This window comes from Gymnoscopelus microlampas, assembly GCF_963454915.1.
Source record: "Gymnoscopelus microlampas genome assembly, chromosome: 13".
NCBI lineage: Eukaryota > Metazoa > Chordata > Actinopteri > Myctophiformes > Myctophidae > Gymnoscopelus > Gymnoscopelus microlampas.
Window position 1 is genome coordinate 6,895,958 of NC_139950.1, and position 18,782 is coordinate 6,914,739.

The following is an 18,782-nucleotide window of genomic DNA, read 5'->3' on the forward strand; positions in this document are numbered from 1 at the left end:
CACGGGCAATTATGTATATTCATTTGAGGGTCCTTGAAATGACGTTTGAGGACTACTGATTTAAACCACAAAGAGCACATACAAGTAACAAGCTATGTCAAACCAACACCGGTTTCATACTGTATGTAGTCAATAGATGGACCCAACTGACAGTTCTGGGTTGTTGTTGGACTCATGCAGTTGTAAAGGAGCTTTTCTCCAAAGTGGAAAATAACTTTTGAGGTACTTTTACTTTATCCTAGTATTAAAACGTTTAAATACTTTATACTATTTCATTAAATTAGTTAGGGTTTAAGCAATCTGGGAACCCATCGGCAATAAAAATAGAGATTAGGGTTTAAGTGTCTTGCTCAGGGAACACCTCCACATATTTCCAGGGCTGGGAATCGAACCTGGGGCCTCCTGCTTCCACTATGCTTGACACATAGGACTATGTAATACTATGTAAGTGAATTACATTACGGAACATTGCTCACAGTCACAAAACACAATTTGTCAAAATGTTACAATGAAATATTATTGTATGCATGTGATATTTAGACAGACAGGCAGACAGAATAATTCATGTACAAACTGTGCGTTATGTGTTTATCCTTTAATATGGGTTTAATGCATCTTCATGGTGAAATCATATATTATAGAACTGAAAACGCAAGGGACCTTCATATGTTTCCCGTTCAAATTTGCTGCCTAGCCAATGAAACAAAGCCATGGGACACAGTTATGCACAGAGACTATAGTTAAAACTGGAGCGGTGAAATTTGGCAATTGGGTGGATCCTGGGTTCTCAGAGCTGATTGGTTGTTCACTGATGCATGGTGCTCAGGCATTAGTCGACCACCTCCAGAAGGTAAGAGGTCTCCAAATCTCATGGGCTGTTTTCACTGATGGTTTGTGGTCAGGCATTGGTTGACCACCTCCAGAAGTTGTGCGTTCTCCAGAGCTGCTGCTACTCTCTCTTTATCCGCCAACTGCTTGTTCACTGAGAGAATTATAATGTACAGTATATTCATTTAAAAATAACACAATGTAGAGAATTATCATCTACTGTATATTCATTTACTCTCTTCCTCTGGCAGCTGCTCAATCACACGAGATGCAGGCACACAAACACGGTGCAAAATGCACAATATTGACATATTTTGTAAATAGTAAAAAAGAAGAAAAGTAAATGGTGCATTTATATAGCGCCTTTATCCAAAGCACTTTACAATGGGCATTACCCATTCAGAACACACATTCACAGCAGAGGATACCATGCATGGCACCAACCTGCTCGCCAGGAGCATTTAGGGGTTCAGTGTCTTGCTCAAGCACACTTTGACAGTAACACAGGGGGAGCCCAGGATCGAACCGGGAACCTTCAGATTGCCAAGCGGGCGCTCTTCCTCCTGAGCCACTGCCGCCCCATGTTGTCTTTGTAAACAGATATACAGTATGTTTGCTTATAAAGGTGCTTCCTGTTGTCTTTTTGGTACAAATCATGTATGTCTTGAGATCTAAGGAAGCTTAAAATGAGGTTAAATGGACGTTTAATACTATTGGTTAAATTATATAATAAGCGACATAATTGATAATTGGAACATGCATGCGTTGTTGTGGTTAGACATTGTTTGGCCTGGCAGCTCTGTTGTCAAGGGTTACAGAAAATGACAAACTCTGCGTGTAAATAATGACAGGTGTGTTTGAGCACATGGAAAAACAAATAACTATAATGGCTGCACAATAAAAACCTGTCAACGACATGGCTGAATGCATCTAAAGCCCAGTCCAGACCAATGATTCGCAACGCAAGGGCTTGCAACTTGCAACCACTTGGAACAGGATCCTAAAACTGTGGTTTGCAACTGGACAGTCCACTCCCAGGCACTGAGCTGCGACCGATTGTCGTTTCCACAGCAACATGTGATAAACAACAGGCGGGGCCGTCCCTAAACTGGCAGACGGTGACAGACACATGAAGGCGAGGAGCAGAGATAGTTTGTCATTTCCATTACACATCAACCTAGTATATTATAAGATTGTATTGCCTATAAACACATGCTATCCTTTCTCCCAAAATTCACTCGCTCTATTTTTCTCTCTCTCTCTCTCTCTCTCGGCAGGTGCATGCATAAACTGTGTGTACGTTTGTGTATGTGAGCGTGAGAGAAAGAGAGCATGTGAGCTGCATGTTTGTGATCAGAAATAAGTTGCAACTTTTTGTTTGCGATTGGACAATGAATCACTTGTGACGCAATGAGCCGGCATGCACCGACCTGCAAAAGGATGATTCTTAAGACCACTGCAACTTCTCTGCAACATTCATCGCATTATGAGTCTTTGATGTGGACTGGGCTGGGCCAGGTAATTTGATTAAAGGATGTGATATCTATGCGTGTCCATCATACATCATAGGTGGTCCTATACTGATAATAGACAGAAACACATATAACATTTTATTTCTGAAAATACATTATGATGACTGACTATGGGCTCTTTTTGACTACAAAGGCAAAAAAAGTGGTTAAACACAGCGGTGTGTAGTGTTGCTCTTGTGTTTAGTCCCAGTGTTGTCACATCAGCTCGACCAATCCAGAGCAACAACACTGCTTGTTCCTCCCACCATGGGTTCACAGAACTCAGTGTTAGTACCTCCCCCTGAGCAGGACCCAAATGAGCTTCAGAGAACTTTATCTAGCATTTTGTTGCTGTTGGGCAGAAACTTCGTTTTTCGTAAATGAAATAGGTTGCACTTAAGTTTACGATTAGTTCTTGTAGTGTAAAATAACCATATTATGTTTCTTACCCGCGTCCTCTGTGGCGTGCGTCCCTGGTGTGATGTTTACATCAATCTGAGGAGGAAACAAACGCACTGGTCAGATTTTCTAAGTATGTGTAACATTTGCTTATGTTCTAATATGTAAGAAATAAGGCGACAGTCAGCATGTTGACATCCATCCATGCTTTCATTGAGGTCACCTCCACAACCGTAGCTAATGGGACAGCAAACATTTACAATTGACTTCAGATTTCCCTCGGAGGTCTGTGCATTTGATCTGTGGATAGTATCTGTACATTCATAAGTCCACCTCTTTAAAAAGGTCCTGTAACTGATATAAACTCCTAAAAAGTTGTATTGTATCGTTGGAAAGCCTGATTAGTCATCAGTTGTTTATCCTGTCCTGAGCTCCCTGTCTGTGATTGGATAAAATCAGTTATTTAACACTTATTTTGACAAAAAAACAACTATACTTAATTGTATTCAAATATAAATGCACCCGTTAGGCTGCATAGATTCTGCTAACACACCCTTGTGTGTACACACACAAACACACACACACATACTTTGAACCTGTCCGGCAGAGAGCGTATCAGCTTGACTTTGATGGACAGGCCGATGAGTGTTGCCATGCTACAGTGAGGGATGGTGGGAGTGAACTCTACGTCCACTGAGTTCTCTGTATCATTCACCTGAGAGAGAGAGAGCGAGAGAGAGAGAGAGAGAGAGAGAGAGAGAGAGAGAGAGAGAGAGAGAGAAAATACAGCTGTTGTTAATGTTGGTATAACTAGATGAAGAGCCAGCCCGCTTGGAGTGGGCCGGTCCTGCAGAACAGTTTGTCTGATTGACTTCACACTCAACGCTGCCCTCTGTTGAGTCCACAGTAGTCTCACGTAGCCAGACAACTACTCCACAATCTCCGAATGCTATATACTGTAGCAGTGGTTCTCAAACTCTCAAACTTTTAATGTCAAGGACCCCCAAATTGACACATATTGGGCCCCATCTCAAAAGGTTTTGTGCCAGGGACCACCAGAAAAGATTTAAGTAAAAAACAAAAACATTCAAAAGTTTCAAAACATTTGAGATATTTTTCAAAACATGTCAATATTAGCAGATGTACAATCTGCTAATCAAGCTCACATATATTTTAAAACATCTTAATTTTTTTTAATTTTCATGTCTGCTAAGCAGCAAGCTATATGTGATTTGAATAATTTTATTTACAGTAGGACAATTTTAACATCTGTGTTTCCGTGGTCCAGACTGTATGACAGAAGCATTTGAAAATGGTGGGAGGCAACAGTCTGGCTTGCGACACTAGGTCCACCGCAATACACCCGCCGAGTGTGAAGACAATCTTGAGATATGCAAAGGACAGACAGACTTAACCATCACTGACTTAAACAATAGATGTCAAGAGATGTATAAAGTGAAGTTACGGTCACATTTCTGATTTGATCATTTATGATGCAATGCTGCAACATGTGGTTGCATCATTCTGTATAGACATGCTGACTGATGTAAGCTTTGTTGTTACTACAAATAGCTAAAATAGTTTTTTACACAAAATAGATAATAAGGGTTAATGAGGTTCAGTCTTATTTGCAAACTAAAGATACAGACAGACATACCTTGACTCTACATTGTTCCACCACATTCAGTTCTTCCAAAGACAGGGGGTGTTCGGGGTCGTTGATGGATTTGATCAGATGTAATCTGGTTAAAGATGTAAATGCTGACATGATGATGTAACTAATCAATATCATTAGTTATTCAAAAAAGAAAGAAAAAATAATTTAATTAAGACATCAATTAATCCTGTATCCCTATTTTTGTTATCATAGGCAACATTTTGCACAAAGTGTAAATTGTTTTTGAAAATAGACAATCTACAAGCTCACTAGATCTGCTATTTTCTCTATCTTTTACGCTTCTCGGTTATTCAATGAATCAAAAAAGTAATCGAAAGAATGATCACTATGAAAATAATCAAACATTGCAGCCTATCTGACATGATAACAGAACCATACAAATTAAAACACCTGACATCATAGAAATTGAAGTACAAAAACAATACATAATTGTATAATTATGATCCCAATGCATCACATAAGATGTAAGATATGATATATACTTTATTGTCCAGCAAGGGACATTGGTCTATAACTCACCCCCACAATTGAAAATGCAGACTTCAGACAATGTATCATCATGAAGATTACGATAAACTGACTTACTATTTATTATCATTGTTATAAACCAGATTATAGCCAAGAGTCAAGAACCTTTTTTTTTGTAAGACAAGCCTCAAAGACAAACTGCCTGCCAATCAATACCAAATCAGTATATACACCTGACCAAATCAATATACACTTATATAATTATAAGTTGCTCTGATCACTGCAGGTCAATAATATAGCTGATGAGATGTGATGCAACTCTGATTAAACTCTAAAAATGATCATTTACAGACATTTCAACACTGCCAAAAAGTAACGTAGGCTATGATCATGTAAGGATCATAATAAACCAAGTGACTAATTCAATATTAAGAATGAATCGTAAACATCATTAACTCTGAATAGCCATGGCAGCTTTGAACCAGTAGAATAGCACGCACATAGATGACAATTTGATCAAAACAAAGGATATCAAATATTTCTCTCTGGTCGATGGGATCGTGCACATCTTCATCTTCATCAGCATCCGTTAACAGTCTGTCAGCAGAGCGAGAGAAGATGTGAGGATTCACGTTGTGCAAAGGAGCCTCCATCTCTAAGGTTTATGCACAACTGTAACTATCCTGAACGATGTAACGTTAGATTACTGATGTAAAGTTACTTCACACTGGACCATAGAGCTATGTAAGAACTGGACCTCATGTTTACATTACAAAACACACTTCCTTGTAACGGAAAGCCGTTAGGGTCAAAAAGAAAGAGCGTTCTTCTTTTTTTTGGTAGATTGTTGTACCAGGTGTGTCCAGCAGATGTCAGTAGACGGTAATTTTCACCTTTTCATGAAATATTTGTGGCATAGATCAGTGTTTCCCAAACACTGGGTCGGGACCCATTTTTATGGCTCGTGAGTAAATATCCAGTTGTTTTTTTTCCTACATAAAAAAATCAAAAGATTAATAATAAAAAAAGGAAACAAGATTTTTTTTTTTTTCAAAATAACTTAATATATGAAAAATAGAAAGAAACTTTTAAGAATTAGCCTAGGAAAATCTACATGCGTCACGTTGTAGATCGGCTATTTTCACTAGTTTGGATTATTATGTCTATGAATTGAATACCAAGGACCCCAATGGAAACAAGACCGCAAGGACTTTTTTGCACTGACCTTTTAGACAAAGTATTATAAATGTAATTTAGCTGTTTATATTTTTTGCCTAATGAAATATTCAATCAATCAATCAATGGGTCCCGGGGAGACATCAAATTCCCCTTTAGGGTCTTGAGCTAAAAGGTTTGGGAACCAGTGCTGTAGATGCTGTGTGGCATCAACTATTCTATGGAAATGATTCCCAAGCTTTTCAAATTCAAGGGCACCCAATATGATATGCATTAGGCCACCGATCTTTTAATCTCTGGACCCCAATCTAATATCTTTACAGATGGTCTGATGTGGTCTGTCTCTTGGTCCAGAATTGATTTACTGTCCGTGTACTGTATGGCAGTGGTTCTCAAACATTTTCATGTCCAGGAGGACCCCCAAATATTAACACGTGGACCCCCCATATTTGAAAAGATATGCCAGCGATCCCATGAGAGATTTCACATCTGAACCTTTATAAATTCATGGACCCCCAGTTTGATATGCATTAGACTACGGACACCTAATTGATACACAACACTATACACCAGTGGTTCTCAAACATTTTAATGTCAAGGACCGGATGAATTTGGATGAGGACCCCCCGAATGTATTTGGCTGCGGACCCCCATCAGAAAATGTTTTGTGCCAGGGACCCACGTAAGATAAGATTTTTGTTATTCAAAATTTAATTTAATTTTCCAAATTTTCAAGATTTATTTTTGTCATTTAAAAACAAAATCAAATGTGTACATCATTTTGTATTCAATAAAGTCGAAACATAGAGATATTGTTATTATTTTTGGGTATGGATAATGTTAATGTTGTAATTTAAAGTCAGCGCAAATGAACTGATTTAGCAGAAACCATGGTGGTACAGAACATGAAGAGCAGAGACTGTGAAGATAGTTGGTTCAAATCCAAATTGAGTTTGAATGTAGATCTGATAAGGCTAAGTAATTAACACAGTCACAACTGTCTTCGACGGTAACAGCCCAACTCACTCCTTTTCTTTGTGCTTAAGGGGGGGGGGGGGGGGGGGGGCTCCCGTCTTGTTAGGCTATTATTGAGCCTTAACAGTATCTATGGCCCTGGACTGTAAACACTTTGGCACTTGGAGTCCAGTGTTTGTTAGATGTCTTATTCTATTGTTGGTCAAATCAAGAGGTGTTGTTATTACTCGTTAAGGTTTTGTTTTTTGACCTAAACCACCATGTTTAGTCCCAGTGGATCCAAAGTTTCTCTTTATATTGCATGTAACCAAATGAACCCAAAGGTTTAAGAAACACTGCTCTAAATACCAGGTTTATATAAAAGCAACAAGCTGCTGTTCATAACACAACACAAGAGGTCAAATGTAGGAATGGAACAGTTTATTTGACAAAAGGGGCAGTGTAAAACAACAGGTAAAACAACACAGTTACTATAACATAACCGCATAGGAAAAAACATTATTACCAAAAGTAGCTTTCAGAGCTGTTATAATAATAGAAGAAAAAAAGGTTAAAAAATATAAAAGGTTACAAAGTATTATAAATGTAATTTAGCTGTTTATATTTTTTGCCTAATAAAATATTCAATCAATCAATCAATGGGTCCCGGGGAGACATCAAATTCCCCTTTAGGGTCTTGAGCTAAAAGGTTTGGGAACCAGTCCTGTAGATGCTGTGTGGCATCATCTATTCTATGGAAATGATTCCCAAGCTTTTCAAATTCAAGGGCACCCAATATGATATGCATTAGGCCACCGATCTTTTAATCTCTGGACCCCAATCTAATATCTTTACAGATGGTCTGATGTGGTCTGTCTCTTGGTCCAGAATTAATTTACTGTCCGTGTACTGTATGGCAGTGGTTCTCAAACATTTTCAAGTCCAGGAGGACCCCCAAATATTAACACGTGGACCCCCCATATTTGAAAAGATATGCCAGCGATCCCATGAGAGATTTCACCTCTGAACCTTTATAAATTCATGGACCCCCAGTTTGATATGCATTAGACTACGGACCCCTATTTGATACACAACACACCAGTGGTTCTCAAACATTTTAATGTCAAGGACCGGATGAATTTGGCTGAGGACCCCCCGAATGTATTTGGCTGCGGACCCCCATCAGAAAATGTTTTGTGCCAGGGACCCACAGAAGATAAGATTTTTGTTATTCAAAATTTAATTTAATTTTCCAAATTTTCAAGATTTATTTTTGTCAGGCAGCATTGCAATTTAAAAACAAAATGAAATGTGTACATCATTTTGTATTCAATAAAGTCGAAACATAGAGATATTGTTATTATTTTTGGGTATGGATAATGTTAATGTTGTAATTTAAAGTCAGCGCAAATGAAGTGATTTAGCAGAAACCATGGTGGTACAGAACATGAAGAGCAGAGACTGTGAAGATAGTTGGTTCAAATCCAAATTGAGTTTGAATGTAGATCTGATAAGGCTAAGTAATTAACACAGTCACAACTGTCCACGGTAACAGCCCAACTCACTCCAAAACCAACTCACTCCAAATCGAGCCCAACTCACTCCAGACATCTCCCTCCACAGCAGAGCCCAACTCACTCCACAAATTTGGCAAACTCCCTCCACAGCAGAGGACAACTCACTCCACAAATTTGGACAACTCACTCCACAAATGTGCACAACTCACTCCACAAATTATTATTGAGGAAGACATTTGTGCTTAAGTACAATATTGAGGAATTAACTCTATTCTGTTTTAGGCTTGGTTAAAGTTTTAAATACTGTCTCTACAAAACAGTCTCTACAAAACAACTTAATGGTTCTGGGGGGGGGGGGGGGGGCTCCCGTCTTGTTAGGCTATTATTGAGCCTTAACAGTATCTATGGCCCTGGACTGTTAACACTTTGGCACTTGGAGTCCAGTGTTTGTTAGATGTCTTATTCTATTGTTGGTCAAATCAAGAGGTGTTGTTATTACTCGTTAAGGTTTTGTTTTTTGACCTAAACCACCATGTTTAGTCCCAGTGGATCCAAAGTTTCTCTTTATATTGCATGTAACCAAATGAACCCAAAGGTTTAAGAAACACTGCTCTAAATACCAGGTTTATATAAAAGCTACAAGCTGCTGTTCATAACACAACACAAGAGGTCAAATGTAGGAATGGAACAGTTTATTTGACAAAAGGGGCAGTGTAAAACAACAGGTAAAACAACACAGTTACTATAACATAACCGCATAGGAAAAAACATTATTACCAAAAGTAGCTTTCAGAGCTGTTATAATAATAGAAGAAAAAAAGGTTAAAAAATATAAAAGGTTGCAAAATGGTAATAAAAAAAGTTGGGGGGAAAAAAGGCTAGTCAAAAAAAGGCTGGTCAAAAATAGTAAAAAAAAAAAAAAAAAAAGCAGTGTGCTACTGTCCCTCAGGTGTTGTGTTGTTCCGGGGCGGGATAGGAGCCACAGAGGAAAGTTTAGACACCCTCCTCAACTTCTTTTTTTCAAAGTCCTTCCATGACTGGGCGAGATTGCCCTGTGTCTCCTTAGTCTTCTTTCGCTGATAGCGTCGTAGCTGGTTCTCTGAGACCAAACGCTGCTGGATGGGGATAAATTCAGCTTCAGCGTGCAGCAAAGACACAAGCATGTACAACGGCAGGTTTGCTCGGACTGCTGTCTTATTCAGGCGGTTATGCCACCCTTCGACATCATTGTTGGTTCTGATGGCACGTTTGAACACACACCAGCTAGCTGGCTTTGAGAATTGCTGACGGCCATTTATCCAGGTGTCTCTGATGTAGTCAACAAGGGGTTTTAGTTCTTTTTTGAACGCTTCTGTGCCAGATGATGCCAGCCCGTTGAAAGCTCCTTCGATCTCATCAGCGGGGATATATGGAAGAGCAAACAGTTTCCTTATGTAGCTTCTGACATCTGCTCTGGTTTTATAGGCCACTATCAAGCCTTTCTCCCCGACTGCACGCATCACAGCCTGAGCCCAATGAAAACTACAACCGTGCATCATGGCATCAGGAAAGACTTTGGCGGCAGCGGCCCAAATGGCAGCTTCGAAATCTGTCACCATGTCCATGTCCACATCGTTCAGGTTGGGTGCAATGTCCTTGATGGCCTTGAAAACAGCAACGTAGTCATGCTTCCTCCTACGTGACATTAGCACAAATACCAGAGGCACTTGCTTGACATCCTTGCCGTCTTCATCCTCCAGAAACCCATGAAGGCTGAAAAGCTGCATGAACGGTTCTTTCACAACCTTAAATGTTCCGTCCATGAATATCTGCTTCACAGATCGGAGAAGCTCACGTTGTCGGGGTGTGGCAAAGATGAGATGGCGAGCTGTGTCCTTTGTGATGTCTTGCAGCAGGAATCCTTCAGCTATATGAGACATGTCCAACTCAAAGTCGCTCTCGGTTGGGTTCTTCTTTCTGTTTCTATTCGCCATCTTGGCCACATTCGTTGGGTTGATAACACACAGTGAATCAGTAGGCATGTCCTCTCTCACCACAGTCTCCGCGACGACTGCAGCTGACTGGTGGACATTCTCCAGAGTAATTCTTTTCACCTTCTTATAGATCTGCACCTTAGTTTCAAAGCCAGGGTTTCCAGGATGATTGTGATCATGAGGTCCTGGTGTGTAGTCATTGCCTATTTGCTTCAATGAAGCAAGACATCTCAGATCCTTTCTTTTTACCGAGCAGACCCAATGCGTGCAAGTGGGTCCTGATCTCTTCACAATGTAGCTGTAACCGTCGCTGTCAACTAACAGGGTGCCACCACGTTGTGTTCCTCCCTCTATTGCTGTGTAACTGACTTCAGTTGGCATCACAATGTCTGGGACAACTTGTTCAGGTAATTCAGGTCCAGTTTGAGATGTGCCTTCGACTGCGTCAGGTCCAACTTGTTCAGGTAGTTCAGGTCCAGTTTGAGGTAGGCCTCCGACTGCGTCAGGTCCAGATACTGGTAGAATGGATGATTCATCTGCAGTGGTCTGTCCAACATGGATGTCTGGAGGTGGAACCACAGCATCCTCGGTTGCATCCGTTCGTGATCTTTTCGAAGCTTGGACAACATAGTCAGTCAAGTGTCGTGTTGGTACTTTAACTCTCTGCTGGCGACGTGGAAACATGACTTCACTGCAATGTACCGGAGCAGTACTGTACTAAACCTTCTCTGTGGTTGCCCTTTTAAAGAAATGCTATGACCCGCCCACACCTAGGCCCATCACCCAGGTGAATGGGCCATTAGCGCGTGATTTGTATCCTAGTGATCAGAAGTGGTCACCTCAAAATATGTCTTAAGTACCCTCAGGTCAGTTTAAAAAAATAAAATGTTGTGGATAAGCAAATTAAAGTGCTTTAAATACATTTTATCAGAAAATGGATCATTCCAATGTGTTTCTAGTGCTCAAAAAAGCAGAAAAGAAAAAAAAAACTAAGAAAAACACCAAGTATTCAGGTATAACACAGGTATGTGTGTGTGTGTGTGTGTGTGTGTGTGTGTGTGTGTGTGTGTGTGTGTGTGTGTGTGTGTGTGTGTGTGTGTGTGTGTGTGTGTGTGTGTGTGTGTGTGTGTGTGTGTGTGTGTGTGTGTGTGTGTGTGTGTGTGTGTGTGTGTGGCTGGCTTACAACTCTCACCATTTAAATTAGTGTTAATTTTACCAGACATTTTTTAAGTTTAGTCCAGTCTTAGTCCAGTTTCAATCATTGTTCATTGTATCTCATCCTGATTTTATTTAGTGAAGTTGTATGTATTTTATGTAGTCTTTATCTGGTATATGTTTCACAATAACCATTCAATTTAAAGGGGAAAACCACCCATTTTCAACTTTGGACTATGTCATTAATATACCTTACAGTTGTGTGGAAATAATAACCCCCCCCCCCCCCCCCCCCCCCGTTTCTGTGTTGCCTGAAACTGGAAGAATTTGTTCCCCCTTCATTGACAAAATATCAACAATACAAATACAATACAATACCAAAAAAAGATTTACTCTTTTGCTATCAAAGTACATCATGATCAGTGTTGGGACAGTTATTCAGAAACATATTAATGGGTCATGTGCCTGCATTATGCAATGACCAGGTGATAGGCTAGGTGTTGATGTGAATGGGTCATTTGTATGAAGTCAATTAATTATTCCAAGAATAATGTAAATGGAATGAAATGGGGGAGAAAAAAAACACACACACGCACGCACGCACGCACGCACGCACGCACGCACGCACGCACGCACGCACGCACACACACACACACACACACACACACACACACACACACACACACACACACAAACACAGGGCTAAAGTGTTTAATGCATGTTTTATAATATTATAATTTATAGCTGCAAAGTAACTAGTAAAACAAATACATTTAGTGGAGTAAAAAAACAATATTTGGATCCAATATGTAGTGGAGTAGAGTTAAAAGCATTGGAAGTTGGGAATACTCAAATAACGCACAAATACCCAACATTGTACTTAAGTACAGTACTTAAGTAAATGTACTTAGTTACTTTACACCACTGACACATTGAACCAATATTACACTGGTGACATTGCATGGAGTGAGTTGGCTTTGGTCCTGGAGTGAGTTGGCTTTGGTCCTGGAGGGAGTTGGTCTTTGGTCCTGGAGGGAGTTGTCCGAGCCCTGGAGTGAGTTGGCCGAGCCCTGGAGTGAGTTGGCCGAATATTTCTTAAGTCTTCATGGAGTGAGTTGGATTTGGAATGAGTTGGGTGGTATTCTCTTCCACATGTCTGTGGTGCAAGGGAAAAGTTAATGTTTTGTAACCAGAAGTTCCCACAAGTTTGTGCCTGGCTCTAATTCTTCTTGCACACTTTTCTAGTATTTAACATGTAGTAAGAGTGGTGATTGAACTCTTAGTGCATCAAACATCAAAGTGTCCATTTGGGGATTTAAACTCACATTTTTCATATCACTGGCAGCTGCACTGCACTAACCTAAAGCACCAGCCCTACTGGCTGACATGCAGATGTTACATTTATACTAAACTCATGGAAGCAAATGTCATTGGGGATCCAGTTGTCAATCTCGACTCTAGTCAGCCTAGAAGGTGGTGGGACTTAAAATGGAGGAAGGGAGGTGAACACTAATATTTCAGTTTAAGTGCTGGTTATAAATTCAATAATCTGGTAAATGTTGTCACCAAATTAAGAGCCATGGATTAATATTGTGCGTTTGGAGCTGGGTTTTCACTCAGTATGCCTACCATAACCAGCTGATAGTCTGTGAGCCAGGGCCCCAAAATTGGGGTCATCAGCATCTGGGGGGAATAATTCTCATTGTGATTTTTGGGAAGGTATATGTGGTGAAGTGCATTAATCTGTGGGACTATTTGCCCTTGTTCAAGGAGAATTAAAGAGTCCAGGCATTCCTTCTCCTCAGTTGATGTTATTAAGGAGAGAAGATAATTACTTACATGGTTACATAGGACAGGACATGGCAGCTTTCAGCAGGAAAGAGACAGAATTCAACTCAGAATAGATATTTATAGTGTGTGTGCACATGCATGCTGTTTTCTATAGGCTTGTGCACGAGGTGTATGTGTTCTGATCCAGATGCCTAACTGTGTGTGAGTCCTGTGTGTGTATGGGCATGTATGGATGTACTTCAGTGTGCACGTAGGTGTGTGTGTGTACAAGTGCTGAGACTATGTGTGTAAATGTGTATGTGCTAAATTAGGTAGTTTGGTGTGTGTGTAAGTCCATTGTGTGAGTTGGTTAAAACGATATAGTGGTCAGCTAAGGTCAGATGTCCCCTGGATACTGGACATCTGGACCTCCTACAAGAATGGGCCCTTATCTCCAATGAAAGGGTTTAGGGTTTCTGTAACTAATCGGGAATGTCTTATTAGGCCAACTAGTAACGGTGACCACAGTAATCAATGGACTATGTTTAACAGGCCTTCAATAGTAGTATGCATAGTTATATTGTAATGTGAGTGCAATATATATAGGGAAGAGTAGATTAATGATTGATTATATAAACCTAAAAACTAAGGCAAATAAAACGGATGAGGATAATGATAAACTAACTGAAATGGAATCTGAATTGGCCAAATTAAATGATGTCTGCCAGGGCCTCCGCCTACAGGCAGGCATGGGTGACACAGATGCCTCTAGCAATGCACAGTGTCTTATACATCTACATAAGAAGTCGAAACTCCAAAGCAAACATGTCAGTGCAATTTTAAATGAAAATGGTGTCATGATAGAGGATGAGAAAACCAAAAGGGAAACTGTTAGAAACCTGTGTGAAAAGATGTACCAGAAAGTCAACATTTATGAAGTCAAGCTGCATGCCTTCCTTGATTCGACTCATATTGGGGAGGTTGGCCGTAATTCTACGGGTGGGGAAATCACCAGACAAGAGGTGAGGGAGGCAGTGGTCCAATTGATTAAGGGCAAATCCCCAGGTCCTGATGGCCTGCCTAATGAGTTTTATCTCTCCTGCACAAACGATTTAGTTGATCTGCTAACCTCAGTCAGACTAATGCCCAGTCCACAGTTCAAGTAAATGTAAACAGTGTTTTAACAGAGAGCTTTGAAATTAAGAGGGGGGTGAAACAAGGGTGCCCCTTGTCCGCTGCACTTTACATTCGAGCTATAAACCCTTTATTACATAAGATCAAGAATGATAATAGGCTTACAGGTGTAAAAACTAGTGGTGGTGAGCGTGTTGTTGTCCTGGCTTATGCCAAGGACATCACCATCATAATTAAAAAATAATAAAGAGTTGGCTATTATAAATGAGCACTTAGCACTTTATGAAGAGGTTTCAGGTTCCAAATTAAACCATGACAAAACGGAAGGTGTCTGGTTTGGGAGGAGTGAGACAAAGCCACATTTAATTATAAAGGACACAGAAACTATGACAGTTCTGGGGGTACAGTTTTGTAATAATTCCAGTTATGAAAAGAACTGGGATTGTAAAGATAAAGAAATAAAGGATGAATTAGAAAAATGGGAAAATAAGTCATGTTGTTATGGAACAAAGATAATAATTATAAAAACATATGTTTTGGCAAAACTGCTATTTTTGGCAACTATTTTTCCTCATAAGGACCAGACACTGAAAATAATAAATAAAACAATTGTTAATTTCATATGGGGAACCACTAGAGAAGTTACAAAAAGAAACCTATTATATAAGAGTAAAACATATGGAGGCCTTGGGGCTGTGGATTTGGGACTTAAACTAAAAATGTCATTCTGTAAACACATAGCATCTGGTTTTAAACGAAGGGCTATATGGATAGGGGAGGCACTGAGCTGGACCATGCCCATAGGCCCTGGCAAGGAGCTCAGGGCCTTATTTTAAAGTTATGTATGGTGATCTGTTGTCAAACTCTGCACACTTAAATATTGACTGGACTGAAATGACAAGTAAATGTATATATAAGATATGTAATGATTTATATGGTGGCATTTTCCCCTACAAATGAAATCAAAAGCGTGTGTGTATTAAAAATATTTGTAGTAAAAATATCTCCGAGAAAAAGAGAGACGTCATGTGGCTGGTCTCTGTGAGGAGACTAGCAGTACGAGCAGTAGTCAAATGGAGCTGCTTTGTTAGAACCGTTAAATGCCCAATACTAAATTGTGGTGCAGATGAGACTATAGAGCACCTGCTGGTAGACTATCCGAGATCTAGCTTTGTGTGGGGGAAAATGTCACGAATTGGTTTTAAAATTAAGATTAATTACATTGCTGCCATGTATGGGGTTTTCGAGGAAAAAGTGTCTGTCGTAGAACAGGATTTTTACTGGACTGTTATTTGCACTGTCATCAACAAATTGTGGAAAACCAGGAGTGCCATGGTAATTCACCAGGAGGCCATCTCGGGAGAGGTGGTCTTTAAACAAATCCAAACTGAACTTAAAAGACAAAGAACTTTGGACGCACGAAAAAAGAAACTGACACCATGGCACCTATTAACATGGCACCTATTAACGGCTGCTGTCAGAATGCTGAATGAGGCATGAGCCCTCTTCAGCAGCCTGACAATAGGCAGTACTGCCCAGCTGGTCGCAGACTTTTTATGGCTCTTCCTGAACACACCTGTGGATTATACCAGGGACAAATGACTTGGATTTAGCTCCCCCTCGGACATACCTGTAGACTACACCAGGCATAGATTACTTTTTTTTTGTTGTTGCTCTCCCTCATAGAGCTACTTGCGGATTATACCAGGGTCAGTCCCACCCTCAGGTGGACACACACTGACCTTTTGCACCTTAATCCCATGTATAATGCACAAACTTTTTTTTGTTGTTGTCTTTTTTATTGCGCTTTTCTTCTCTCTAAGCACCTTAACGTCTATAAGTATATCATGCACAGTATACATACATTGCGGCTATGCTCAGGCACCTTAGTTTGTTTCTTTATCTCAGGTACTTTGTAAATATGTAGATAACTTGTTTGGCCTACTATTGTTCTCTTGTTCGATCTCCTTCCCACTTGCCCCCCCCCCCCCCCTCTTCTTCTTCTCTCTCCCCACTCTTCTTTCTATGGAACTAACGTTGCGATGGGAATGATGTACAAAAACGAATTTCACCCACTTTTTTTTTACCTTGTAAACATGTGATGTGACAATAAACCTGATTCTGATTCTGATTCATTGTAAAAGAGGAAAGGGGGGAAAAAAAAAGAAAGAACAACAAAACTATATTTTTGTAAATATTTATTGATGTATATTGCCATGTATTGAAATGTTTATTGCCATGTTGTGTGGCCATGCATACTTTGTAAAACTGTGAAATTACAATAAAGTATATGTATATTTAAAAAGGAAGGGAGGAAAAGGTCTTGGTAAAGGAGGCGCTAATCGCCATTGCAAAGTGCTTCGTGATAACATCCAGGGTATCACTAAGCCCGCTATCCGCCATCTGGCTCGCCGTGGCGGTGTGAAGCTCCGGTCTCCGGTCTGATCTACGAGGAGACCTGGACCTGATAAAATGCCATACAGGCATATTGTGGTGGACCGCTCTGATTCCGACATATAACATTCTGACCGTTAGGGTTAGAATGCTTAAAAACAGCCAAGATGACATGTCTGTTTTCATTTATATGCTATTCAAAGAGTTGCCAGTGGGGGACAGGGTTGCATCAGGGAAAAGTAGACCGTTGTCCCCATGATGCAACATGCCACTTATTGTTAATAACAGATTATCTAACTATCAAGACGGTAAATTGAGGCTGTACAACTCACTTTGCACATTGAACTTGTGAACATCGTCAGCAAGCTGCACAATAGATTCCAGGTGGATAAGTAATATAACACCAATTTCATTATTTTAAATATACGCTTTATATAGTCAAGATTAAGATTAAATTAAATGTTTGATTGCTTTATGTGCTACAACTGGTCGGGGACATGGATCACAGAAGTATCATCTGGGATTAGTAGCAATAGTCTGCAGTTAGTGGGCTGACTAGAATAGATGATACTGTATACATCGATAGAAAGTGTGTTACAACTGGATTGAAATTGGAGCGTGAAATAGAAACATGAATTCCAATAAAAAAATATGTCTAATGTCTATATTTTAGCGGGACAAAGGGATGATGCAGGCGGGAAGGCACTATGCAGAAACAAAGACAGTGTAAGACACCTCCCTCTGTGGGTCACATAAGCAGTGGCACCAATCATGTGCTGGGAGTCGCACACTTCATTTGCATTGGCGTGGTATAAATACTGGTGCGACCGCGCATAATGCACTCTTCTCCGCTGAAACGCTTTGAAAACTAAACATGCCTGAACCCGCCGCCAAGCCAGCGCCCAAGAAGGGCTCCAAGAAAGCCGTCACCAAGACCGCTGCCAAGGGCGGCAAGAAACGCAGAAAGTCCAGGAAGGAGAGCTATGCCATCTACATCTACAAGGTCATGAAGCAGGTCCACCCCGATACTGGTATCTCTTCCAAGGCTATGGGCATCATGAATTCCTTTGTCAATGACATCTTCGAGCGCATCGCCGGTGAAGCCTCCAAACTGGCTAACTACAACAAGCGCCGCACCATCACATCCAGGGAGATTCAGACCGCCGTCCGCCTGCTGCTCCCCGGTGAGCTGGCCAAGCACGCCGTGTCTGAGGGCACCAAGGCTGTCACCAAGTACACCAGCGCCAAGTAAACTCCTTAGTTTGCTCTAAAAACAAAGGTCCTTTTAAGGGCCACCCATATTATTAAGGAAGAGTTTATCCCTATTAGTCCAATTCTGGACTACGTGGGGCAGTTATTATACAATACAGTGGATACTTGACTGACTCAATACCTCTTATGCCATCTTTTTTTTTGGGGGGGGGGGTGCCTTAACCCCCCATGTAATGCTAAAATGCCCAAACTATCACTGTTAAGATAAGAGGACGCTTAGATAAACTGGAGCGTACTGTAAAAAAAAATAGAGGGGGAAAATACACTTCCACAAATACGTGAGCTTGTAGATCAGTATTTGCGCAACCGACAAACTAAATGCCTTAACTGAAATAAGATTTTGGGGGTTCCCCAGTTTGTGCTAATGTGTATTTTACATTCGATCGGCTCTGTACTTTGTCTGTTTGCATGAGTGCACTGAGTGCCGTGCTATGAGCTTGTAGATCTGCTAAACGCTGTAATTGAAAGAGACAAAGAACTAGAATTTAATTATTAACTGCTGTTGCGGCAAAGTAGCGAAGGGGTAATAAGAAAGAACTCTCAATATAGAAAC

General features: G+C 40.4%; 3 protein-coding genes across 4 annotated transcripts in view; 1 reads left to right on the forward strand and 2 right to left on the reverse strand.

Moving 5' to 3' along the window:
- The window catches only part of selenou1a (selenoprotein U 1a), a 310,703-nt gene that overhangs the window by 35,487 nt on the left and 256,434 nt on the right, over positions 1-18,782 (reverse strand). The window lies entirely within an intron of this gene.
- LOC311058850 (cytosolic iron-sulfur assembly component 2B-like) lies at positions 581-5,665 on the reverse strand. 2 transcript variants are annotated; one of them, XM_084076376.1, is made up of 6 exons: positions 5,415-5,665; positions 4,396-4,473; positions 3,328-3,453; positions 2,789-2,834; positions 876-982; positions 581-841 (listed from the first exon to the last, which is right to left on the reverse strand). In XM_084076376.1, exons 1-5 carry the CDS (start codon positions 5,535-5,537, stop codon positions 882-884), a joined length of 474 nt encoding a protein of 157 aa, XP_083932502.1. In that variant the 5' UTR covers positions 5,538-5,665; the 3' UTR covers positions 581-841; positions 876-881. The 2 variants fall into 2 exon arrangements, with proteins under 2 accessions (XP_083932502.1, XP_083932501.1); XM_084076375.1 differs by having other exon boundaries at positions 581-982.
- Positions 17,832-18,209, forward strand: LOC311058389 (histone H2B 1.2-like; the record flags this gene model as incomplete). Its single annotated transcript, XM_084075826.1, has 1 exon — positions 17,832-18,209. The coding sequence occupies one exon, from the start codon at positions 17,832-17,834 to the stop codon at positions 18,207-18,209; it is 378 nt and encodes a 125-aa protein (XP_083931952.1).

Coding starts and splice junctions, on each gene's coding strand:
- LOC311058850 (XM_084076376.1), bottom strand. CDS start 5,537: ATGGAGGCTCCTTTGCACAACGTGAATCCTCACATCTTCTCTCGCTCT. Junction 3,454..4,395: donor TGGAACAATGTAGAGTCAAG/GTATGTCTGTCT, acceptor TCTCTCTCTCAG/GTGAATGATACAGAGAACTC. Junction 2,835..3,327: donor CTCTGCCGGACAGGTTCAAA/GTATGTGTGTGT, acceptor TTTCCTCCTCAG/ATTGATGTAAACATCACACC.